At 41.9% G+C, this 27,536-nt stretch overlaps 1 protein-coding gene and 1 long non-coding RNA gene across 20 annotated transcripts in view; one reads left to right on the plus strand and one right to left on the minus strand.

Moving 5' to 3' along the window:
- FOXP1 (forkhead box P1) overlaps positions 1-5,809 on the plus strand; it is a 513,657-nt gene extending 507,848 nt beyond the window's left edge. For all 19 annotated transcript variants that reach the window (XM_081901936.1, XM_081901945.1, XM_081901949.1 and 16 more), the window contains one exon: positions 573-5,809. In XM_081901936.1, the coding sequence (XP_081758062.1) occupies positions 573-717 (145 nt within the window). In that variant the 3' untranslated portion in view covers positions 718-5,809. The remainder of the gene's footprint in view (positions 1-572) is intronic.
- Positions 2,687-22,755, minus strand: LOC309365343. The gene is made up of 3 exons (XR_014166034.1): positions 21,866-22,755; positions 21,276-21,474; positions 2,687-3,694 (listed from the first exon to the last, which is right to left on the minus strand). It is a non-coding gene; the product is annotated as an uncharacterized lncRNA (long non-coding RNA).
- Positions 22,756-27,536: the final 4,781 nt, after the last annotated feature.

Genomic DNA, 27,536 nt, shown 5'->3' on the forward strand with positions numbered 1-27,536 from the left:
GATAAACCACTGTTTTGCTTTACAGATGCTTATTTCATTTATTTATCCAAAGATTGTATTAATCAAGCTAATGTGTCACTCGAGAGCATTTTCCCTAAATCCCACGAAGAAAGCTTAAAGAAGCAAAGGCTTGCTTCCTGGTTTTGTTTTCTATTGAATCTTGGCGTTCTTAGGATTTCTCTACCCCCACTCCCCCGTTGCCCTTTGCAGCCAAACTAAGATTCACATGTGACATGTATTTGTGAAAAAAACGGGGGGGGGGGAGAGAGCTGTGCGCCATATCAACCATTAAAAAGGGGGAGAGTTTCAAGCACCTTAGGATCTCTCCTTCTTTGTCATTTTCCTCGTTTGGTAGGAGAGATTGTATTTCCAGGTTCTCGGAACCCTTGGAAAAAACAACTGCAGTTGCTGTAAAATGATAGGTGTCCTAATGTTACAAAAATAGGTGCTTTATTCTAAAGAGCTGAATAACCTTTTCGAATTGTTGGTCACTTTTTCTAACCCTTCTGGTTTTTTAAAAAAGTAATTAATTGCTCACCAACATTTCCTCTTTCCTTTTCTTATGTTCACAGGCACCCGGTGCATGTTAAAGAAGAACCATTAGATCCAGATGAAAATGAAGGCCCGCTGTCCTTAGTGACAACAGCCAATCACAGTCCAGAGTTTGACCACGACAGAGATTATGAAGACGAAAATGTAAATGAGGACATTGAATGAATATGTCTGTGATGTGATCCTGCAAATGAAGATCACGGGGAGGGAGGAAAAAAAAAACCATATACTTCAAAATTAGCTGTGAAATCTCTCCCCATTATTGTACAGTCTGGAGGAAACACTTGGTCCATTTTGACAGCTATAAAGTACGTTAACTCTTAGTGCCATCAAGTATCCCATTTGGGAGTATTTTTGATTTTTCTACTTTTTGTTGAAAAAAAACAAAACAAAGGAATTTGTACTCTGTGCATTGGATGGACTTGTTTGGTACTTGGGATTCCCTCTCACAGTCAACATCAGTGTTGTAAATTTGTTCAACCAATTCATTTATCCACAATTTGGCAGCAGACTTTGGACTGCAATTCTTCCAATTTGGGACACCGAAGACATCAAGCTGAGCATGTACACATAATTGCAGATCAAGCCTTTGCCCAGATTTTGAGGATTCCAATGGACAATATTTGCACAGTATCGCATGTTGATTATCACTGCCTTCACTTTTTCTTTCTTTGCTTCCATTTGGGATGGGGAAGTCGTGTGTGTGTGTGCACACGTGCATCTACATGTGTGCGTGCATAAGTGTGTGTGTGTACTGAAGAGGGGTTAAAAGAAAATTCTCCCAATTTTTTTAGTGTATAACTTTGATTTCCCCCCTACTTCTCCTACACCATTTTAAGTTCTGACCTCAGGCCTCAACTGGCCACAGCCTTTTGAGGCTTAAATGTTTTCTGTACTTTTGTGATGAATGTTAATAGGTGTTTTTATTATACAAAGCTGAATGTCCTTGGAATTGTTTGTAGTTCTTTTTCTACCATTCATTCCAGTTTCCTTCAGATGCCATCATGTTTTCTTTAGCTATGGAAAACATTCCAGTTTGGGCTATATTCCCACTCCTCACCCCCCCCAAAAAAGAAAAAGGTTTCAAAAGCTGCTGTAACCGTGTGCAAAGATATCTTTGATGAGAAAGAAAGGTAGTTGCAAGAATTGAGAATGAAAGGCAAACCAGCACAAAACAGTATATAGGATGCGGTGCAAATTCATTCCACAGACCAGTGTATGTTGTTATCATCGCTCAGAGTTTTGTTTCTGGGCTTTCATTTCTTTTTTTGCAGTAGTGGTAAATATTTAGTAACACAAACTTTTAGCAGCACAAAAAACACTGAACATACACCATACAGGGTTTTATTATGTCAGAAATGAATATAATCATGGAAAGCTCTTAGCCTTTTAACCTGAGTTTCTGGGACATTGAATGCTTCTGGAAGATCTAAAATACCAATCTGCCTATACGTATTTTCGATTCACCTTCGAAAGTGGGCATTATGGGAGCATTATACATGGTTAACCAGATTAAACAGTTTGAGAATTGACTGGTGGTATCCATCAGCTTGAAAATAATTTAGGTTTTGGATGCAACTTCTAGGGAAGGCCCACTAGTTGTAAAGTGTTAATAATTTTAACTCTGCAAACTGCAGTTAAGAACATTACACAATACTACACCAACCAGTATCAGAAACTGACAACTTGAAACCTGTGGGTGAATTAGCACTGTTGCAAGTTGCAGCATTCTTCAAAGCAAATGCGGGCAGGCAGCTGCTGTTAGAACATTGGTACCCATTGATCACTGCACATCTAAACACTTTCCATTCTCCAGCCACTTCTCCGTAACTTACTTATTTATGTCGGACTATAGCTTTTTAATTTCAAACGCCTTTCTGTTTTTTTAATTTATATTCTACTTTTGTACCTTTCCCCCTAAAATTACCAAAGATATTACACAAAGGTAAATTATGTTCTCTGTTATATGCTTTATCTTATGAAGCCAAATATCCTCTTATTGTTGATCAAAGGAGGTGAAAGAATTTAGAAGCAAATGTCAAGATACGGGCTATGGCTAACCTGAGAAGGGAAACTGCTCCTTTATTAGAGTCTAAGTTAGAAGACCAAGTAGATTGCTGAACCAAAGTTGTTGTTGTTTTGTTTTATTTTTTTGTTTCTTTACAGGGACCAAATGTATTTCTGTAAAGAAAGACCTTTTAAGGCTAAAGCTATGGAACAGTATTAAGTGAAGGGAGCATGTAAGGACAGCATTTCATCCTGAGAAAACAGGAGAGTAGTCTAATTTTCCTGCAAAACGAAGGAGACGCTTACGTAATATTCAGAAGAACTCTCGCAACTTAAACTGAACCATATAATAGTATCTCCAGAATTTTATTTTCTAACCTTTTGTTTAGTCTCCGACCTTGCAAATCCTATTCACTTTTGTTAAAAGCAAATTGCAAGGCAATTTCTGTTTAATTTGCTTTAATCTGTGCACAGGACCTTAGAGTGATTGTGACTGTTGTTGTGTTTGAGTTTTTTTTCCCCTTTGAAATTTGGTCAGCATCTTCCACGCAGAATAACACTCCTGTCCCCTTGTAAACTTTGGTACCATTCAAGTCAATGGGAGATTTTTGCCATTAACTTCAACAGGATGCAAGTTGCTGCATCTTTTACTGACAGTGAAATATATAAAAACACAACTTCCCACCCACCCCCCTTTCCTGATTTTGTTTTAATTTAAAGGAGGGCAGTCTGTGGTCATTTGAAACATTTTGGAAACAAACCGTATTCAGGCAGCGCCATGGCGTGCAGGAGATGGCCAGGGGGGATCACAAGAAGCGATCCCTGTGCTTCAAAACTGAGTGGTTTTGCTGGTTAGCTTGGTATTCCAAAAGGGGATAAAAATCTGGTAGATTAGTTCATTCTCAGCATGTGTAGCTAGACGAGTAAAGATAACAGCATGAGAAACTGTTAGTACGCATACCTCAGTTCAAACTGTTAGGGAATGAGTAATTTTTTTTTAAAAAAAACTACATTTCACTCAGTTGCACTTAGTTATATGTCTTGCATGCATAGTCTAAAGACTGTAGCAAAATAATAAAAGAGAAAATGAAATAATAAAAAATTAGACTTACCGTATCTTGCAGGTATCACTGTCCTGCAGAAGAACCAAGAGAAAAATCTCAGGCTTTACATCAAGCAAACTTTGCTATTTTTTACAAATTTCTGATTCTGTGTCCCTTTCAATAATAACAATTGTTCCTATAGGGTGGGGTTTATTATGTTGTACATATATAGCCCAATGTGTCTCTGTGATCCTTTTTGTCTTTTGGTGGGAGGGATGGGGCGGCAGGGGAAAGAAATGGGGGGAGGGAGAAGGTCCTTTTTTAATAAAAAATATCATTCCTCAAAAGGAATAAATGCATACCTGTTAAAACACCCTTTGCTTTTTGTGCAACTGCTTTATATAAACTATACTTTTAAAAAATGCTTTGGGGGAAAAATCCTACTGTATGTAATGGAATTGCAGAATATGCTGCACATATATTTTATTTAGTTATCCTTGCTTTAAGACTATTGGATGACATTTGCTGACATGTGGGAGAAAATCCCAAACTCTTTGTTTTGGTTTTGGCAGATTCCCCCCCCCCCTTCCTTCTGGCTTCTAAAATGTAACATAGATGACAAATGATTCCCAACCCCCCAACCCCAACCCCCCTGTTATGGATCAAATCATTTTTGTACAGGTTTTTTTGTTGTTGCTGTTGTTGCTGTTATGCTGTTTTGTTTTCATTTTAAATACTTTCCCTGCCCCTTCTGTTATTTCCCTACCACTGCCTATTTCTGGCTGTCTTAAGGGGCGGGGAAAAGTTGTTTCAAAAAAATGTTTTCTCCTCCTGCAGTAAATACTTTGCATGATGAATTTCCAAGGTCACACTTTCAAAGTTTTATCAGTGAAGTAGTGATTAACAATGGAGAGTGTCAAAAATTATTGAACTTTTGTATAAAAAAAAGAAATACTTTACAAGGTGCCAAGATGTAAAGACAATTTGTTACATGCTCTGTTTTTATTTTATTTTCTCTCTCAAAAGCGTACATTATGAAAGTAGTACAGGTAAACCACTGTCAGGAATGAGAGTCGAAGCCTACCTTATCCATACACACACACACAAAATAAAAACCTCTCCATGGAACTGACTGAGCTCTCTTCCCTCCCCCAGCTGAGCTCAGCTGTCAGCTCTGATCACCTGTTCCAGAGCAGGAGGCGGGGATGTAAGAGGGGAAAGTCTTTCTCCCCACATAGACTCCAAATGCAGCAACGTGTCTGCAGCTTTCTGCTGCATTTGCAGACTTCTAGACGGAAATGAATACCCTGCATGTACCCCTAAGGGCCGGATGCAGCGGGTACTCTTAGCAACTTCTTGCACCGACAGTAGAAAGAGTTCCATAGCCAGAACCCTCTTTTTGTGTAAAGCTCATCCCTTCTCTGGATTGGGACAACACAGTTCAAATGCTTAAAACCTGCTGGATTTCTACATTTGACCAGGGGCAGAAGAAAATGGTGGGGGAAAAGAATCAAGGCTTATGTTAAACTTCAGTAAGGAAATACAATAAATAAAAATGTTTGATTCTCCTTTAGGAGAACCCAGCCATAGCACCCATGATCAGCTTATCAGGGGTGGGAGAAGGAGGAGATGGGGAGGGGGTATGAATCTACGAATAATACAGATCATTAGATATTTTATATATAAATATATATATATAAATATATCAAAGTTTAAAAAAATAATTTTGAACTGTTGTAGTTTTCAGAATGCTGACAAGCTACGTTCCTTATAGCATGGAGAATGTGTTTTAAACTCTTTTGGAAAGTTTTGGTATCTTTTTTGCTTAACGTACTTTTTAGATGTCGCGGAAAACTAATTTATCATTCTTAAAAGTCTTGAGAGTTACATTTGCAGACCCGTTCCACGTTTTTAAACAGGCCCAGAGTTAGTAACAGGATATCTCCTTCCCAAAAGCCTTGATGAAAATGGTACAGTCCAGACTGTTAGCATGGTTCTTCATGTGTATGTGCTGCCAGTAACAAGATTCCCCTTTTTTTGTTTTGGTTTGGTTTTTGAGGCATACAAGAAACTCATTCCTTACATCAACTGTAATTCCATCATTCCATGTCTGTTGATGCAGACAATAAAATGTTGTGTAGTCAGTACTTATTACTGACATTATAGCATTCTCTAATGCAATAAAAGTGCTGGTTGTTCACACTGGTGATATTTGTTGCCATGGGCCATGTGTTTTTTGCTTTTCCCCTATGCTGGTGCTGCATTCAAATATACCACACCTATGTCTACTTGTACCCTTGGAAGTTCATCAGCAGGAGCCTTCCAGCCATTCATAGTTTTAATGGGAGGTGTTGTCCTTCACTGGCACAGGCAATTTTTTTAAAATTTTTTTTCCATGTTGGGAAGAAATACAGTGGGTGAAGGTGCCAGTTTTTAATCAAGTCATTGCCTTAAAACCAAACTTCACTAACCATGCAGACTCTGTACCCACCTACTGAGAAAATACGATCAAAACCATCACTTAGACCATGATCCTTTTCACATTTTCCTTGGTGCGAGTCCCAATGAACTCGGTGCCATCCTAAGCTGCCTACTTAAAAGACCCGCTGTTACCCTAGTAAAACCTGGGAACTATTTATGGATTTACCCTGAAAGAGTAAAAAAGGAACAAACAAATGCAGTAAAACAAAATTGAAGTGCAACTGGTTAACTCGTAAAGCTTTTCCAAATTATCACATTGTGAAGGCAAATACTTCTGTTATTCATGCAAGCTCAGAACAAACTGACGGCAAAAAACACACACACCTTAGGCCATATATATGAATGAACCTTGGCGTGGGACTTTTCAGCATTAGCATGGTACTATTACAAGCCACCCTAATCTCTGCCAAGCGGTAGAAAGAGATTCCAGGGGTCTTGCCACTTAACCAGGGTGGTTTCTCCATTGGGAAATTGAAACAGTGGAGACTAGTGTCTTTAAGTAATAAGATTACACATATTTGCACCTGACACCTTCAAAGGAGAACATTACATCTCAAGAGTGGCTCCTCTCATAGCTCCAGCAAGCTTGGGTTCAAAGCAGCAACCAGTCATGGTCGGCAGCCAGTCTCTCTGGATTTGGGTTCACTTCTCACACAATGCTCCTCCACTGACGCCAGCAGATGCCCTTTCATGCAGAAGGACACTTTTGGATCCAAAGTCACTATCAACATGCCAAGTCAAGAGTTACTCTGTGCAAACGGTTCCTTCGCTCCTGTTTATCTGATCTTCTGATTATGTGCATCTTACGAGTTTCCCACAGGCCATTCAGATTAATGAAGTTGAAGAGTCATGCTGTGAGCTCACAGCAGTTCCATTGATTTCAGTACCATTGGTTTTGGCATAAGTCCTTCACTTAAGAAACACAGATGCTTTGCAAAACTCGATGGCCAATACATTAGGCCACTCTTAAAGAGCATCACTGTCCCTATAGGCAAATTGTAAGGAGGGAGTACAGTCCTCCCACCTCTCTTTGAGTAAGCATACGTTTATCTTCTACATCAAGGAAAATAAAAAGTGCTTAATAACTAGCAATAGCAGGAACTAAAATTTCAGAGAAAAGCATTTTCATGAATAATTCATTAAAATTTCACATCTGCAAGATTAGTCATCCAAATAAAATGCTAATGTCAAAAACATGCACCGTCTATAATATTCTCATCAAGCAATCTTTTTGCATATAATGATAAATGCTTGAATTAGTAGAAATGATTTTATAAAAATACTCTATCATAACATTAAATGGATGGGGAAAGTTATGTTAATTGATGTCAATAGTGAATTGAACTATTATTGATTTTTCATCAGCTGATGTAACAGCAATGTTATTAGCAGAAATTAATAGGTAATGCACCTTTATGGCTATAATAATACTGGGAAACCGCCCTAGATCTATCTTCCTTCCTTTCATTCCTTATAGTAGATTTTAACTTTTTTCACAAATAGTGTATTTTACACTATGTATATCTAGGGAGAAAATACCCAATTTATTTCACCTGTCAGTTGCAATACAGTGAGTAAAGTAAATTTGTCTATAGAAGACCATAACCCTGCAGCGTTCATAATGCTACATTATCAACGCTCTCCACTCCTGGGTTTAGGTACAACAGGCATAGGCAAACTCGGCCCTCCAGATGTTTTGGGACTACAACTCCCATCATCCCTAGGTAACAGGGCCAGTGGTCAGAGATGATGGGAGTTGTAGTCCCAAAACATCTGGGGGGCTGAGTTTGCCTATGCCTCAGCTACAACATCAAGGCAGGGCACATGCTTGGCACATCGAAGATCCCAAGGTTCTGTCTCTGGTACCTCCAGTTAGTAGGAGCAGGTGAGCCCACAGGAAGTTGCTGCCAGTCAAAGTAGATGATACTGGGCTAGACTGACAAGTAGTCTGACCTGCCATACCTTTGCATATTCCTAAGTAAACTGAATTCCCCTTTGGTAGAATACATGCTTATACGTTCTCTTCAGCATCTATAGGTGGGCTGAAAGGGAAGGTGTGAAGTGGGGCAGAGGACCAACAAAACCAGCTCTTTTTGCCACCACCAGTTCCACTTTCACAGAAACCATTTCCCTCTCCATAACGTCATCTGTGCCAGCACTGCATCATGACACAGAGTTGTGCAGTATTGGCTTGGGCGGGGAGGAGTGGTGGGCTTCATTGGTGATTGCCCTCTCCATTCCCCAAAAGCTATCTTGGTTGGGATATTGTTACATCTCTGCCAAGCAGTGCATGAGATTCCAGAGGGTTCCCGGCACTCACCCAGGGTTATGTTCCCATTGAGAAGCAAGACTTGGTGGAGGCTGTCATGCCTTTAAGAAACATGGTTTAGTTACACATATTGACACCTTAGTTCAGGTGAATGACAGCTCTATTGGCTGCTGCCCTTCAGCTCACGCATGGTGTTCTCCCTTTTTTCTAACAGAAAAACCACCACTCTCCTGCCTTTCTCCTTTCAAGCCCACAACGGCTTGACTAATTCACCCTGTGGTTCTGTTGAACCCGAGAATACGAGAAGCCTGGGCACGTGAACCAGGGACTAACTGAATTCCAGCAGATTTCAGCCATGTCCTTGGGACTAAAACTTCGCTTTTCGTTGTCTGAAATAGATGCACAACTAGCTTGTTGATCCTTTGCATAATTGAAATGATGTGGAATGAGCTATATGAAATCATAAATGATTGCTCCTGAAGACTCAACACACAATTTCGAACTAACGAAGCACTAAATTAACATATCCAGATCGCGGTACCATTATTGTGGAACACCATGCTGTTTTCATTGACTTCGGTACCGCGTTGAACAGCATAAATCTAAGTATTTGCTACTCTTATTTATTTACTTAGCTCCCTTTCATCCTTACGTTGCAGCAACTGGGAAGAACACTCCTCTTGTTACAGCTAGTGCTGAGATAACGTCAGTGTAACTTAGCCAGGATCTTATGTACTTCTGAAAGCAAATAATGCAACAGCAGCGCAGACAACGGATTAAAAGATAGCAACTCCAAAAGCCGGTCCCTCGGCACTGACTTACAATGAGGGGAAATAAAGAGTGTTCCCTCAAAAACAGCTGGTGGGGGCATACCCAATCTTCACCAAGAACTCTTGGGGCAACAGGGTCTTTGCTGGGGATTTGGATTCCCCCCCCCCTACACTTCCTTGCTTTGACAGCTGCCCTGGTGCACAGGGCATCCAATGCCATATGGACATTAAGTGGGGAGACGTCTGAACCTTCAGGAAACTGAAGTGAGGCTCCAATTCAGGTCTAAAGACTGAAGTACAGTCTTCTGTGCTTCCAGAAGAATAACTTATGAAAACGTACTATGGGCAGCATGAAGAAACTCTGCAGCTAGTGGAAAGGTGGAAGCGCTTAAGAGTCAGAAGCTAGAATTGGTAGACGATTCTGAACAAAGACAAAATGCTATTGGTGGAAGCCTCAGTTAAAGGATACGAAAAATCCTTACTGGGTGTTTTCGAAAGCATGACCAGCATAATAATTGATATGCATGTAACACTAACCCTAATAAGCATGAATGGTGCACTGTTAGAAAATCGTGGCCACTTTGCTCCTTCACCACTCCCTCTGCTGTTACACTAGCATGAGTGAAGCCATGGTTTGGTTTACTGTTAGATGAGAATTGGGGTTCGTGGTTTGTCTCCCGCAAGACCTCATGAGCATGACATCAACCTAATCATCAACATGACCTCAAAGGCATCAACTTGTGACAATGTACACCTGTTTGTAGGGAGTGATGTATCCAGGCTCGTCTTTCCTTTGACCAAAATGTCAAAGCTAACACCAATGGCAACCAGCTGTTGCAGGAGTACAAAAGAATGCAAATGCAACGTTGCAGCAGAACACACACACTGCTCTGGATCAGAGCCCACGTGGCCAACACAAAATTAAATAATGCTAAGTTCCTGGGCCTCACACACAACCAAGTTAATCAATTATCCTGAAACTACTCATCCAAAACAGATAGACACAAACCCCAACCTATTCACAAGCTCTTTATTTTACAATCCCATTTATCTCCATATGTGTCAAATAGCCATATCATTTTACTCTAAAGCATTAACTACTTTCTGTTCTTTAAAATCAGTGCCAGCGTGTACTATAGATTTCTGCCAGAATCTGAACAACTACGTTAATATCGGAAAGCAATAAACAAAAACATTTTTTTTGTACCTGACCCTATGTATAAAGAGTTAAAGCTACCTCTCAAAATGGTCAAAAGCAAATTTCAGAATGAACAACAAAAGCTGCAGCAAGATGTTCAAGGCTTCAAACACCTAGCCCGTAAAATAAACCTCATCATAATCCAAAAATAAAAGCAGATAATTATTCGCCTCACACTTATTTGTTTTTTTAAAAAAATCCTAGGAGCCCCCACCAAATAACTATGGATGTCAACTGATTAAAAAAACGCATGGTATATCAGTCTTCTAGCTCTTTGATGAAATAATGAAGTCAAATTGCTTTCTCTTTGCTTTTTTTCATAAATTTCATCCTGGTCTGCTTTTATGCTATTTTGGTAATGCTTGTGCTGGTTCTGTGTTTATTGATTGCATTGTATTTGTGCATTTTAACTGATTTTTGTGAACCGCCCAGATGACTTTGGGTGGTCTAGAAATGGCATAACAAAATAGATAAGACCGGGGCTTGCTTCTGAGTAGGTATGCACTGGATTGCAGTGCAAAGCTAAAAGCTTTTAGCCCTACATAGATTAACGCTCGATTCCTTAAATACTTTAAGATGTCACTTTAACATGCACAAAGGAATGTATTCTAAGAAAGTGACCGCAAGTACTACTTATTATTATGTTGAGTAGTTGACATTAGCCCATGTGTGTGTTTATAAACGCACGCGTTTATATGCAAAATAACAGTTCTAGAGCTTTGAAAAGCAGTTCAAGCGCATTATTTTACTGACTTATGCAATAACCCTGAAAGGTATATCAGTGTTATCGTCTCCCTATTGTAGCTGGGATGCTGAGGGACAAGGAGCAGCTTTTATGTCATCTAGGATTCTAGGGAGTGGTGGTGGCAAGCAAGATTTGTTCCTTAGTCTCCAAAGCACAAGAGCACACCTAAGATTCCTTTGTTTAAATTCAAAACATATACACTGTAAATTGTAAAATGAGCATAAATGTCAGGATTCAGCCACACACGTCTGAATGGCAAGGAACACTTTTGCAAAATCATCTGGTGATACCGACTCTCTGGGCATAATGCAGCAATCATGTTTATTTGGATGTAATCACAGAAGTCGGAAAACCATTTTGTCTTCAAGTTCTAATGCTAATTTGAAGGTAACTGTCCTTTCAAAGATTAATTCCACTCAAAGCAATAACCATTATTTACCAGAGTTTGATGGTTTTATCACTCATCATTTTAGCAAATTTCCATTGAAAATGCTAAAATGGTTCGTCATAAGGCACATAACTGCTTTAGCTGTAAAAATGACCAACACAAGTGCCTGTACTCAAACATTAAATTATACTGTAATTAATAAAGACAGTTAAACTGTCTACTAGCAACAGCAATTTAGGTAGCCACATTTGATTGGCTATAAATTGTAACTACATTAAAATTCCAGAAATATTAGCAATATGGATTGCTTGATGGAAATAGGTGCTGATCACCAACACTCCTGTTTTATAACAGAAGCCCAGGTCATGTTGGCCACAAAACGGGTGCGCGAAGATCAGGCCTAAGCACTTTTAATCTTGTGAAACAAGCAATTACAAATAGTTGCATCGATTTGTTAAAAAGCTTTAGGTGACATAAATTGTTTCCTGTTTAGCTTCTGGCTCTGATACATAAATGTCAGAGAGTCTAATATTAATTAGGGTCAGGGAACAACAAGGGTCGGCTACTGTGGCTTATGATCAGGGCTGCGTCAATCGTTTAGTATGTATGAGAAAAGGCAAGGGGAGCTAACAGACAATGCTGCTCTGGCTCAAAGCAACCGCTTCCTTAGAAAAGGCCCAAAGAAACAGAGCTTTGACTTTAAAGAACAAGTGGTGCCATCCACACATAGACCAGGGTATAGTTTGAAATCTTAGTTGCAGCACTGACTTGCCATGTTAACTTGGGCAAGTCTCTTTTCCCCCTAAGCCTCAGATCCCCATCTTTAAAATGGCAATAATAAATCACTTCATAATGGTTGCCATGAGGAAAACATGGGAGTTGTTGCTACTGCTGTGTGTGCGCGTCCGTAACTGAGTGAGCATGCAAGCAAGTATGAACAGACTTGGGGTAGCCAATATGGTATCCACCAAAAGCAGCTCCCATCATCCTTGACAAGAAGACATAGTGGCTGGGACTACTGGGAACTGTGGACCACATCATCACGAGGGCACCACTTTCAATGCCCCTGGTCGTCTAGCTCTAAAGAACTTCACTCCTCTGTTGAGTTGCACCCTGTCCTGCTGCTGTTCATAACTTTACTGGTTGTGGCTTCTTAAGGGGAAAGGGTCGTAGCTCAGGGATGCATGCAAAAGATCCCAGGTTCAGACATCTCCAGGGAGGCCTAAAAGCATTGGGGAGTCGCTATCAGCCAGTGTTGACAGAGGTACTAGGCTAGCTGGATCCAGGGTCTCATTCAGCATATGGCTGCTTCCTATGTCTCTGTCATGCTTTGAGTTTCTCAGCCCTTGCCAGCAAACGCCACTGCTGTGGACTGCAGACAGTGAAGCTCACAGTAACGGCTCTGGCTTCTATGATGAGAATGATTAAGCTGCTGGATGTGGGCAATGTGTAGGCTTCTCCCTGCGGTGAGTGTAACATCTAGACTGGGTAATACTGGAGGCGTAAGGCATTTTGCTTGTATAGGTAAAGTAAAGGGACCCCTGACCATTAGGTCCAGTCGTGACCGACTCTGGGGTTGCGGCGCTCATCTCGCTCTGGGGTTGCGGCGTACAGCTTCCGGGTCATGTGGCCAGCATGACTAAGCTGCTTCTGGCAAACCAGAGCAATGCACGAAAATGGCGTTTACCTTCCCGCCGGAGCGGTACCTATTTATCTACTTGCACTTGACGTGCTTTTGAACTGCTAGGTTGGCAGGAGCAGGACCGAGCAACGGGAGCTCACCCAGTTGCAGGGATTCGAACCGCGACCTTCTGATTGGCAAGTCCTAGGCTCTGTGGTTTAACCCACAGTGCGACCCCCGTCCCTTTGCTTGTATGTGGCTGCACATTTCTGCCTGTGAACAATCTGGCACCCACGCAGCTCAATGGTTAACGGGGAATATATATCCAGATAGGCATATGCAGTGCACCCTGTCCCTGCCAAGCTTCACCCTCACTAGTATACACAGGCCACCTCCCTCACTTGCAGATGGGCGAAGTTGCTACCTAACCGTGCCGGAAGCCAATCTTACTCCTGCAGTTTTTGATTGCGGGGCAGTATTCCGTGAGGAGCTGCACATGTGCACAAACCAGGCACGTAATTGGTCGGATGGGAGGCTCACACAATAGATGATGCTCTGGAATTCCAAAACAATAACATTACATGGGGAGTCATTACTTCAGGGCCGTATTAATTTCACGCTTCCGCTGGATAAATCACAGCTCTTTTCATATAACGCTGGATCCCATAAATACTATTTTTTTAAAAAAGCCAACAACACTCCAACAAAAATACTGTTTATAAAAAGGCCCTTTTGCTTCACAAAACACATCACTTTTGCATGTGGAAATTAACCTCATATTATCGTCTGGAATGCATTTGAAGACTTCTTTGCTATTATTATTTTTTTTAAAAAAAACTTTCTCCCTTCTCCCCTAAGCGGAGCGGCGCAGGTTATTTACTCAACATAAATCAAATGTATCATGTACAATGTTTTCTTTAGATTGGCGGGCAACAGAGAAAAATACAGTTAAAAAAAATCTGGAGAAAATTTATTAAATATGATTTTCACTGTAATAGAATATTAATGGAACCCAATGCTCATTTCCCATTAAGCTGATCTCTTTTTAATACACACATGCTTTTTATTATTTTGCACTCATGCGAAAATTCCACATTCAGAGACTTTCCATCTACTTAGGAATGTCTCTGGCGAAGGTAGAGTAAGAAATATTGAACCGGGGCAGGCGGGGGGGGGGCGCAGGGAGAGGGAAGGCAACAAATACCTAGTGATAAGAGGTAGTGCACCACAGATAAAAAAAGCAAAAAAAAAAAAAAAAAGCCAATGAAATAACAAAGGGTAAAAAGCATTCAACCCAGGAAGGGAAGCTACAGAAACAATTATATTTTAAATCCTCTTTTCTTTCTCTGCTACTGCTTAGATGAAAATGTTTGATTTGCAACATAAAAGATTCATTAATTACCACTTCAATATTTAAAGCTATTTTTCCGACTAACAGGAGCAGATAAAGCACTGCAATAAAACCACTAATAAAAATTGGAAAATACTTCTAACGAAGTTTACCAGGGTTGGGGAATCCTCAGGCTCAACGGTTCTCAAAAACTTTTCTCACATGAAAAGTGATAGAAGCTCTCCAGTTATAAACAGCACTAACCGGAACTAACCACGAACACCTCTCTTGCTCTCTTAGAATGGCAATAGCGGCCAATTGAGAGGTGTTGAAACTGAGTTCCTACAAGTTCCAGACGGAAAAAGGCCTGGCAAATAAATAAATAAATAAATAAATAATTCTACTACTATCCTGGCTTCTGCTTATGGATCCAGTTCTTGGATTCTAAGCATGCAGAATTCCAATCTGCAGCTCCTAAGCCAGGATCAGATTCCATACTCTTAGCTCATATTCCTCCTAATAACCCTGCCAAGAGGTCTCTGTGGGGCAATTATTAATATTATATAGACTTGTTAGTTTCTTGCTACCTGGAGGTCTCTAAGTGACTTACAACACATTTCTTTTTCATGTGCCTCCTCCACAAGAGGCCCAGAGGGTAGGAACACAAAAACGGGCCTTTTCTGTGGTGGCTCCCCACTTGTGGACTGCTCTCCCCAGGGAAGCTTGCCTGGCGCCTTCGTTACATATATTTAGGGGTCAGGCAAAAACATTCCTCTTCTCTCAGGCCTTGGGATGATTAAACAACCTATGGCCTTTTAAACCGGGCCGATGTTATAGAAACTCAATCAATAATTATCATAATAATTTAAAACATAAATATAAAAATATCATATAAAAACAGAAAAAAACAACCACCGTAACAGTCACAGGAGCTTGGGCAGCACACTAGAAACAAAATATTACCTTAGTCTCAAAAGCCTTGAAGCAAATATAAGTATTTAAATGGCACCAAAAATGTCAATGAAGGTGTTAGGTGTACCTCACTGGGGAGAGCATTCCAGAGACAGGAAGCTCTCTCCCTTGTCACCATTCTCAGAGGGAGACCTGAAGGAGGGCCTCAGAAGAAGATCTAAGCGTCTGGGTATACTCATACTAGGAGGCTATACTGTGCTAAATCAATCAAAGGCCTGACTCAGTTTTTTTTATAAAAAAAGGTAAAGGACCCCTGACAGTTAAGTCCAGTTGCGAGCGACTCTGGGGTTGCGGCACTCATCTCGCTTTACTGGCCAAGGGAGCAGACGTTTGTCCACAGACAGTTTTTACAGGTCATGTGGCCAACATGACTAAGCCGCTTCTGCGGTAACCAGAGCAGCGCACGGAAATGCCGTTTATCTTCCCGCCAGAGTGGTACCTATTTATCTACTTGCACTTGACGTGTTTTCAAACTACTAGGTTAGCAGGAGCAGGGACTGAGTAACGGGAGCTCATCCCGTCGCGGGGATTCGAACCGCCGCCCTTCCGATCGGCAAGTGGTTTAGACCACAGCGCCACCCATGTCCTTATGACTCAGTATTAGGTAGTTTCAATAAGAAGCAGGGATGTCCCAATGGTATCAGTAAACTTCTGTATTCTAGACACTGAGCCAACTTGCCTGAGCCATCTTGCAAGGCAGACAAAAATGTTATTACTCTAATGGGCACATAATAGATGAAACACTGTGGTGCACAACTGGACACCTTCATCTGCCCCAGGTGCAACAAAACATTTCTCCCCAGCCACAGCAGGCACTGTAACTCTCCAACAGTTTGTCTTCACCCCAGGAGGTGCACTCTCCCACTGTCTCCCAAGGCAGACAGATGCCAACCAGATGAGCCCTCATTCAGGTCAAGTTATTTGGAAGCTTCTGAGATTAATTCTGTCTTGAAATAATATATGTTTCAATAGGGCTGGTTATTTGTTGCTTCTTTAAATAAAATGGGGCAGATGTGTGGATAGTGTGATTCTAAAGTCTAGACACTAGGTGGCACTAGACTTTGTTGTATCTGAGTGGACTGTTACTCTTCTGTTCTTGTTTTTAGAGAGACAATGCCATTATTCTCCAGTTCCCTGACCGGGGTATTAGACAGGCTTCCTCTCAGCCTTCTGTGGAAGTGTGGGACATTTTCCAGACCTCTGAGTAGCCCTGCCATAATACAGGCTGCTTAATATTTTAATTGGAATGATCTTATGCATGAAATGTCCAGTTAATTTCCCCCCAGCTCATTTTTGCCCACCCACTTTCAGAGTAAAGGCAGACCCAATCTTAATGTACATAATTCTTTGGGAATCCATCTGATCATGCGTGAGACCCATGCTGCACGTTTATGGTTGCTTTGTAAAGTCTTAAGAATACAGTTGGAATGGCTATCACAATCAAACCACCCTCCTGGCGCTTCCTGGCTCCCGTTTATGGCTTTAACATTTGTAGAATGAGGTTTTGAATTGCTCGACGCAAAACAAAAACACATGATAAAAATCAGGTGATAGGCTGCTTACTGTAAAGTTCATTTCCCCTCCAAAGTCCTTCTTTAATTATGAAAGCTGCAGAATCCATTTCCTTTTGGTGTGCAAAAAGGTGTGTAATTAAACCATCAGCATAATACCTTTCTACATGTAAAACCTGCACTTATGAACTTTAACTGCTGAATAAAAATGCCTATTACATGACCATTAAGTATTATGAATAAAGCGAGTCATTGTAGTACTTGATTAATTTTTATGCACTAAGCTTTGTGTTCAGCAGAAATTTGATTTCCATTGGTATCTATATCCCAGAGGCTTATGGGGTTTTCTGGATCAGACTCCCATCCCTTATTCCCTCTGAGTATACTGCTACTTTACGTACATCCTAACCCTAATGCAGGAAGCTATGATCTCCAGTTGCTTAATTTCACTTCTCAACTTTGTTTTCCACCTTCCCATCACTATGGCCCAACCAAATATAAGTGTGCCGTACTTAAATATTTACCAGCTTTGACAGGTACGACCTTTCCTGGAGCAGAGGACCTTGACCACAATAGTTCAGGCACCGGCTACTTCAAGACTGGATTACTGCAAAAGAGCAAGACCCTGCCAGCATACGACACCTCTGCTCAGAGCTCTGCATGATTTGGCAAACTGTTACCAGGCCAAGTTCAAAGTGTTGGTATACAAAGCCCTTAACAGCTTGGGGTCAGTTTACTTGTGGGTTCCATTTACCCAATATGTGTCCACTTGATCTCTTTGATCTGCAAGACTGGCAGTGTTACAGGTGCCACACAGTGCTCGCTCCATGTAAGACATCATTATTTTAGTGTGGCAGCACCTAGACTTTGGAACCCCTGGCCTACTGACAGTTTCCTGTGCTGTATTATTTTTGGCATCTGCTTAAAACATTTTTGTTTAGGCAAGCCTATCCATGCACACGTCTTACATCTCTTTTTAATTTTAATTAAAATGCTTTGTGTGTTTTTAAATTAAAAATATTCCTTTTTTAAACTGCTTTCATTGATAATTTTCACATTATAAGCTGCATGGAGGTTTTGTCACAATCAAGCAGTATATTTTGTTAAATAAACAAATAACAAACAAATAAGCAAAATGCCCACATTGAAATAGGGGTTTTATACTTGCAAGACAGAATCTCTTGTCCAGCAGATGTAACAGAGAACTACCACATCCAGACAATTATTTGAACAAAATATACAGCACAGGCAGAGGTTGTGTTGCAGAACTGTTCTCAAAAGCCCATCTTTTCTTGCCTGCCAAATCATACAGAACACATATTTTTGAGCAAATTATTAAAAAGTGAGTTTTGCTGTATTGATCTTGGTTATTCTGGTATTGATCTTTATTTGCCTACTGTTCCCTGGCCTTGCTCTCACTTCTTGTACTTGCAGTGCACTGACAAATGTTCTACAGGATTTGTGGTGTGTGAGAGGCAAGCTCTCTAAGGGCTTGAGGCAGAAACCATCATTACCCCTTCAAATAAACCTGCTCAAGGCTCTTTGAGGTCCAGTGGGTAGAGTAATGGATTTGAGCTTTGGACGTCTTAGTTCAACCTGCTGTTCAGCTCGTGATCTATAAAAACGGGTTACAATCCTAAACAGGATTGGCATTGCAAAGCAATTTACACACCCAAACCCTGCAGCAGAGAACATGCACTATGCAGGGAAGCAGAATTCTACATGTGTATTGGGAACTACAAGTGTTGATTTTAAAGTCGCTTGTGCATACAGACATTGAAATAATCTGTCATTATAAATAAGCCGCACACTACAATGGGCGTTCCCATCTATGTCTGGATATAAATGGGCATTCTGATGTGCTCCAGATGTGTGGCAGATTATGCTGAAAACTGCCTATCCATAATGCTATGGAGGGCAATGACAAACCTAGAGACATCACCTTGCTGACAAAGGTCCATATACCGGTAGTTAAAGCTATGGTTTTCCCAGTAGTGATGTATGGAAGTGAGAGCTGGACCATAAAGAAGGCTGATGGCCGAAGAATCGATGCTTTTGAATTATGGTGCTGGAGGAGACTCTTGAGAGTCCATGGACTGCTAGAAGATCAAACCGATTCATTCTTAAGGAAATCAGCCCTGAGTGCTCACTGGAAGGACGGATCATGAAGCTGAGGCTCCAATACTTTGGCCACCTCATGAGAAGAGAAGACACCCTGGAAAAGACCCTGATGTTGGGAAAGATGGAGGGCACAAGGAGAAGGGGACGACAGAGGACGAGATGGTTGGAGAGTGTTCTCGAAGCTACCAGCATGAGTTTGACCAAACTGCGGGAGGCAGTGGAAGACAGGAGGGCCAGCTTGCTCTGGTCCATGGGGTCACGAAGAGGCAGACATGACTAAACAACAACAACAATGCTATGGAGGTAACTTTCATGTAAACTTCCCTACAAGCTGCCATGAGTGTGCAGGGACTTAACCCCTGGGCACTGCTTTGATAGTCTCCAGATAGATGTTTTTGACCCCTTACTGAATCTCACCATCAGAAACATGTTTTGTTTCATCATTGTCTTGGCCTCTTGACTCTTCTAATAACCTGTTTTTGATTTTTTAAAATGTTTGTGTGTGCACACACACATTTACTTGGATTCATTAACATCCCACAAAGAGGTCTTGCTTCTCCCATAGCCACAGCCTTGGATTCCAGCAGAAATCAGGTATGGTTCTGTCTCTGCCTTTCCAGCCTACAGTTTTTGCATGCAGCTTCTAGCTCACACAACTCAGCTTCCCACTCTGACCTTTTGTCTTTCAAAGTAAGAGACAATAAAACAAATTGTCCAGTAGCACCTTAGAGACCACTTCTGAAGAAGTGTGCATGCACACGAAAGCTTATACCCAGAACAAACTTAGTTGGTCTCTAGGGTGCTACTGGACAAATTTTTTATTTATTTCGACTGCGTCAGAACAACACGGCTACCTGCCTAAGTAAGAGACAATTGAGGGAGGGCAGCCCACCCATTCCACCTCTGGCACAGAGCCACTCCCTTTGTTCCCTTAATATCTCATCTTTAGTGAGCCATTCCTAGGCTGGCCAGGCTATTCCAGTGACCGAGCCTGTACTGGATCCAGGAATTAGAAGGTTTGATTAGATTTTAACACCCCCTGGATCCAGGGATTAGAGGGGTCTGGCACTCCATGCCCCCCCCCCACTCATAACATTATGTTTATTTTCACTATTCAAATCCTTTCCAAGTTTTGTCTCTTAAATGTCATTTCACCAATCTATTCCTTGAGCGAAAAAGCAGGTTGGAAAGCGGGGGAAGGGGGGGGGAGAGAGAAAGGTTTTCCCACTCCCAAGCGCGTGTCCCACTGTTCTGCTTCTAGATAAATGTTCAGTTCAGAAGTCTTGATGAAATTACCAATCAAGCTGCCTCTCAGCTTCACTCCGTCGTTATGTTTGTCTTAATCAGGTGGCTGGGGGAGCAATTTTTCATTTGCAGCAGGTGGTTGTTTACACATTAGATAAACTCCCATCCTTAGCAAGCCTTGGCAGGGGTGTTTGCGCTTTGCTTCAACATCTGCTGCTCCTTCTCTCACAAGCACACAGATCAAGGAACGCCCCCCCCCCGGCTCTGCTGATGGAAATGATTCCTAGTTTAGATGAGCTGAAACACAAATGTCATGCTTAGCGGTAAACATTTGTGTTGAAAAGTTAGGGTGCGGCAGTAATTAGTTTTGCCCTGTTCTGATCCCCTCTCTTACTACCCCCAAAATCTGAGTTCTTCGTATTTACTCCTTCAGGATTCCTGGAACAGCCTCACGATTTTTTCAAGGCTCCCTTCCCCACCCTCTCTCACAAGCTACTTGGTTAAATAGGCTGCCCTGTTCTAAACTGAATGGGCTTAGACTTGCAATCTGAAGACACTCCGCCCCAAAAGAAGAAATGGAGAGCTCCTGCACTTAACAGAGTCTCTGCAGCTGCAATTAATAACCTCGTCTCCTTTCATATTCTCTTTCACTGCTGTGATCATGTCCTGTTTGTGAACTTTCCTTGAGCATCTGGTTGATCCCTGTAAGAAGAGAATGCTGGGCCAGAGAAACCTTTAATTTGGAGGGGCTCTTTGTGTTCTTACCCTGTCATATTATATACACGGCACATCCTGCAGTGGAGATACCAGAATTGCACCTGAGCTAGGAACCAGCTGAGGCAATATATAGGAGCATTAAAACACGCAATATTCCCACCCTGATAAACATGTATTTTCAGCTGCATCTGCACAACAGGATTTCAGCACTTGTGACCAGCAATGTTTTGCAAAGTGGTTTTGCTTGCAGCAGCCCTTCCCAGACGCAGCACACTGTTTCTGACCACACTAAGCCTATTTCTCACCTCAGGAGCTTTGTTAAGAAGCTGCTGCACTCTTTCATTTAGCATCTCCTGTCCCTGTGGCTGCTTGCTTAGGGCATGGACAGCTGACCTCAGTTCTTCTGCTTGAGCCCTCACCATCTCTGTGGTTCCACATGTCTCAAGAGTGCTTTCAAGTGCAAGATGTTCTCCACACAGCAGCCTTTCTTATATTGCGTTCTCCCTAAAGCCACAAATAATCCTGTTTCTGACCAGAGACTCCCAAAGGCCCAAGGGTTTTTAGCTCTGCAGCATATTATGCTTTACTTTAGCCCCTTCTCTAAATGCCTGTAAATCTATCAGATTCTCTCTTTGTGGGGGATAAACAAACTCCTCAATTTTTGACTTTACTGCACTGAACTTCATGTCTTCTCCTTCTGCAAACCAGAAGTTATAGTAAACCTTCAATGCTTACTCTCCCACCAAATGCAACAGTATTATTTTTATTTTATCTGGTTTCCCTTCAGTCCCTGTGGCTCTCAGAGTTCAAATCTTTTCCTGAATTTTCTCCCGTTTTCTGCAACATCCCCATGCATTTTCAGGCTGGATGGGGGTTGTAAAAGCTCCATAGTTACCTCAGTGCTGTAGAAGCTGGTGTTTCTGTTGCTAGACTGAGACCAAGCTGCAGTTTTTTGGGTGAGGCCCTTCTTGCCCATAATTCTCAGCTGCCCCCATTTCTGACACCCTTAACACCAGTTAAGGGTCAATATCTTAAAGCAAGAGATAACATAGTGGGGTTATTAAGCAACCTTACAACAAATGCTAGTTTCCTTCTGGAACCTTCTCAGCCAGGCAGGCTCCACCCACTCACACCCAGCCCTAGGGATCATCTCCCAACTCCCATCCCCATGTTTCTTGTAAGGAAACGTCTCTAAAATTAATACAGTCACTACAGTGTGGCGACAGACAAGTGTGCAGTCATTCCTAGTGTTGATTCTGATTTCCCCACGGTTCCTGGTATCTTCTTTCTTTTCAAGCCCCCAAGGGTCCCTTTGAGAAGGAACAGCACCTTTGTGGGAATGAAGCAGATGGTGCCTTGTGTAACTGAGGTGATTCTTATTCTCCTCTTTCTCTTGATCCATTTATCAGACAGTGATAACAACAAGCTCTGACGCTTAGGAACACAGCAAGCAGCCTTATATATGCTCCATCACTGAACTACTGCCCTTCCCCAAGTCTTTCTCACGTTCCTTGTTTCTCTGTTGTTAGCTGTGTACCTTTAAAGCATATTTGAAGCATATTTCACTGCCCGCTCGCCCTCAAAGAATTCTGGGCATGGTAGTTTGTTAAGAGTTGCTGGCAATTATAACTGTGAGGGGTAAACTACAGTGCCCATAATCCTTTGAGGGGGAAATGTTTTCTAAAAGTATACAGTAGTGTGAAAACAGCCGTTCACACAAGGCTCTTTAGCCACACCTATTTTCTTGGTTCTCTGGTATTGCAGGCTTTTAGTGAACAGGAGGCAATTACTCATGAGCTGAGCTCACTCTGGATCAACTGAAAAGTTTGGGAATATTTTGAAGTCATTGCAAAACACATACTTATCAAGCCCAAGCTTACAGTGGTACCTCGGGTTACATACGCTTCAGGTTACATACGCTTCAGGTTACAGTCTCCGCTAACCCAGAAATAGTGCTTCCGGTTAAAAACTTGCTTCAGGATGAGAACAGAAATCGTGCTCCGGCGGCATGGCAGCAGCAGGAGGCCCCATTAGTTTAAGTGGTGCTTCAGGTTAAGAACAGTTTCAGGTTAAGTCTGGACCTCCGAAACGAATTAAGTACTTAACCCGAGGTACCACTGTACTTGAAAGCATACTTATCAAGCCCAAGAACAGTAAATATATAGGGTTGGATCCAAATTTACAAGGGACTTAAATTGTTAATGACTCACAACTAACAACAATTGATTTCAGTGATCTTACTCTAAGTATGACCAAGTCTAGATTGAACCAATTATGTATAACATGGGTGGCAATCCTATACACACTTTCCTGGGAGTAAATCTAATTTAATTTGGTAGGATTTACATCTGAGTAGACATGCCAAGGACTGAACTGCTACCATATAAATTTGGGATGTTTTCTGTTATAAACACAACAATATACCCCAGCATCAGACATGATGTTGCACCCTGATAAGGTGTGTTTGTGTGTGTGTGTGTGTGTGTGTGTGTATGTACTCTGGTGCATCTGTTAAGTTGGATACATAATTCCTTACATGTTCAGACTAAGTGAAGCCTAAATGGCAAAGAGCTCTCTTGTTTGATAAGGGGGGATAACTTTACAGTAGGGGTCAGCAGCGTTTTTCAGCCGTGGGCCGGTCCACCATCCCTCCGACGGTGTGGTGGGCCAGACTATATTTTGAAAAAAATTATAATGAATGAATCCTTATGCCCCACAAATAGCCCAGAGATGCATTTTAAATAAAAGGACACATTCTACTTGTGTAAAAAAACGCTGAGCCAGTGTGGTGTAGTGGTTAAGAGCGGTAGTCTCGTAATCTGGGGAACCGGGTTCGTGTCTCCGCTCCTCCACATGCAGCTGCTGGGTGACCTTGGGCCAGTCACACTTCTTTGAAGTCTCTCAGCCCCACTCACCTCACAGAGTGTTTGTTGTGGGGGAGGAAGGGAGAGGAGACTGTTAGCCGCTTTGAGACTCCTTCGGGTAGTGATAAAGCGGGATATCAAATCCAAACTCTTCTTCTTCTTCTTCTGATTCCCGGACCATCTGCGGGCCGGATTGAGAAGGCGATTGGGCCGCAACCGGCCCACAGGCCTTAGGTTGCCTACCCCTGCTTTAGAGAGTTATTACAAACTGATCTGAACTTGCAACTAGATCTAGAGCAGGTGTTGAAGAAGCCACTGGTGATATTTATGTTCCTAATTTGACAACGCTAGGAAGCTGGAAGGAAGGAGAGGTTTCTTAAGGTTCCTTCATTTCATTCTGTGTCCTCTTCAACCTATGCTTTTATGTAACTAACATTCCCCTATTCCCTCCTGATATGTGTGCCTCATTCTGAGTGGGCACTGTTTCACCCTAACAGATGGGCCTGAGCATTTGCATGCCAGAGAACCATTCCATGCATCAAGTTTATTAGAAGACAGCTTGTCACACAAGGATGTTGAAAAGTCCCCTTTGCATATAGCAACATCACCCAGGAGGAGGAGAACTGACTCATGTGTTGCCCTCCCTTTCCACAAGGTCTTCTTCAGTTTATATGGTACTTAGCATTTTATCCAGTCTCACTTTGAAAAGCCAAAGCAAATGCCTAATGCGAGTTTCTTTATTGAAACTGTTGGCATGATTAATCTGCACACGGATATTTTCCATTGGGGGATGCAACTGAAAATGGCCTCCATATGCTCAATGATAATCCTAGTGGTGCAACAATAAAACTGCTAGCACGTTTGCAAAGCTAAGCAGGGTCAGGTATGGTTTTAACTTGGATGGGGATCCACGAGTTGAGATTCCAGCATTGCAGGGAGGTTGTACTTGGGGTTCCTCCAAATGCTATGATTCTATGATTCAAATTCCTTGTTGCAATGTTTGGTGATCAGGCCCTGTACCCCACATTTTGACAGGTGTGGAGACTCTCCATGATATGGCCTGCATCAACAAAACACTTCCCAACATCAGGAATATAGAAAGCATCCTTATACTGAACCAGGCCATTGGTCCACCTAGCCCAGTATTGTCTACTGATAGGCAGCAGCTTTCCAGGGTTTCTGGTAGTGACTTTTCCCAGCCCTACCTTGAGATGCCAAGGATTTAACCTAGGAAATTCTGCATGCAAGGTGGCTGCTCTGCTACTGAGCTATGGCCCTCCCCATTAAGACTGATAGAATAGCTTCTGCTGTTGACCAATTTTAGCAGCACCCATATGGCAGATTTATGTATAGCCAGCACATATTTATGCAGATTTTTTGTACCTGCCACAATCATAAAAATTGTATACATTTCAATTGTTTTTAGAACTCAACCAAATCTCTGCTTTGGATAACTCCTGCAATTCTTTGAGCAAAAATTCTTACAGCATGAATAATGCCCACAGCATGAATAATATACCCTGTCTAGCCAATGGGCTGTCTGCTCTGAGTTGCCCCTTCACGAGAATGCTCAGATCTTCTTGTAATAATGACGAAACAGCTTCCTTAATACTGCTGAAGTGTTGAGCGAAACAGTGTATTGATATTCTCTAATGAGTGTAAATCTCTTTATAAATTGTTTCCCTTTTATTGACTCTAAAGCAAATGTATCCATGACTGCTATACCGTAATACACTTTTATACCTACTAATGGTTTGATGGGCTCATATATCCAGCATCGGCGAGAAAGATCATAACACTGTAAAGGGTGGAGAATAGTTTTATCACTTGGAAATGGAACCCCCTTCTTAGAAAGTAAAACCATAGGTAGATCATTGATTTTAAAAGGTCAGGGTTAAAAAGCTTATTAACAACTGTTTTACTCAGCTGTTCCGAGCATTCAGCTAAGTAAGAACCCAGCAGCAGGGTGTTATTGCTCTATAAGGAAAAGTCGGCGGTTTCTCGCTGATGCCCAGGAAGTCTTGTTAATAATAGTTCAAAATGAAACGAATTGATGGAATTGCATTGGACTGAGAAGATAACTATGGCTTTCTGCCACAGGGGGGCTGGTCCAGGCTGAGTCCCCTCATTACACAGACTAGAGAAACTGGCCGACTTGCCTGAAGATCTCATGACTCAACGGCGTCAGCCCAGCCTGTCTGATTCATCTACTTATGCTCATTGCTTATTGCCGCTCTTCAGTCTCTCTGTTGGTTTTGCCTCCTACTACTTACAGGCTCAGGGTGCCCTTGCATTTTCCCTGTTCTCAACAGTGCACATACCAGGAGTTAATCCTGCCCAGGTCACCACCCATCATGCTTTCATCTGCTTTCTTTGTACTTCTGCCAGGTCCTCAACTTCAAATAATTCACCATTTTCATTTGGATTAGGAATATTTTAATACGGCATGCAGGACATCACTTTGTTTAGTGCAGGGGTGTAAATCCAGCTGCGTCTCCAGTGAGGCTAAACCCAAGACGATCTCTGCTTAACAAGGGGGTTCATTCAAGCAGTGAGAGCTGAATATGAAATCTCTTTCTTCCTTTCCTCTCCCTGCTCCTCCCCCTGCTGTGCTTTGCAAAGCAGGCGCTTCATTGAAAACTAACTGAACATGAAACATTTATGAGTGCGTTTAAAGTTTGAGAGTTTAAATAAAAGATTAACATCATCATCATCAACAACAACAAGTTCAGAAGACCTGGCAATGAAACCTGGATTTGGTCTTCAGTGGTTTCCCGTGAGAGGCTCTTCTTCTGTCTCTATTTAAAAATAAATAAATGCTATATGGGATTTGGGTTCCTGGTATTATCATTGTCTGGATGGCCCTGACAGGCGTATGCCCACCTGGTTGCAAACATGACTCTGATAACCCATCTCTCTGCCAAGTTTCTCCTACCTGATGTAAAGAAACCTACTGCCTGAGTTAAGACATTGGGGAATGTATAGTCCTACCAACAAATCAAGACACACAACGGGAAGGCTCAGATGATATCCCTCTCAAGCACTGGAGAATGCGTGAGCTGAGTCATGGGAGTCAAATGAGCTAGCCCCGCCTCCTTTGACAATGTGCATCATACCCACACCAGGCCTTCTTAAATTGCCAGTGCATTCAGCCAATGAAGAAGAGAGCTCTAGAAGCAGAATTCTTTCTGCCTCAGCCTGCCCTAGTTGGGTCGCCCTAGTTGGACCATGTCAATCTGATGATACAATCGGATCATGGATATCTTGCTAACTTTGCACCCTGGATCTTTCTTTTACCTAACCTCATCAGTCCACAGTGCCAGAAGATGCTCAGTATAGTCAGCACACCTTGTTCTCTAAGGACTACTACACTTCAGATATCTTAAGGCCTGTCTCATGGAGGAGGGAGCATGCTTGTTTCTCCTGCTCTGGAGAGTAGGACTTGAACCAATGGCTTCACGTTGCAAGAAAGGAGATTCCGACTGGACATTCGGAAAAGCATTCTGACAGTAAGAGCTGCTCAGCAGTGGAACAGACTCCCATGAGAGGTGGTGGACTCCCCTTCCTTGGAGGTTTTTAAGCAGAGATTGGGTGGCCATCTGTCATGGATACTTTAGCTGAGATTCTTGGATTGCAGGGGGTTGGAATAGATGACCCTTGGAGTCCCTTCCAACTCTATGATTCTATGAACACTCTCCTATT

Source organism: Podarcis melisellensis, assembly GCF_964234715.1.
Source record: "Podarcis melisellensis genome assembly, chromosome: 2".
In the NCBI taxonomy this organism is placed as follows: domain Eukaryota; kingdom Metazoa; phylum Chordata; class Lepidosauria; order Squamata; family Lacertidae; genus Podarcis; species Podarcis melisellensis.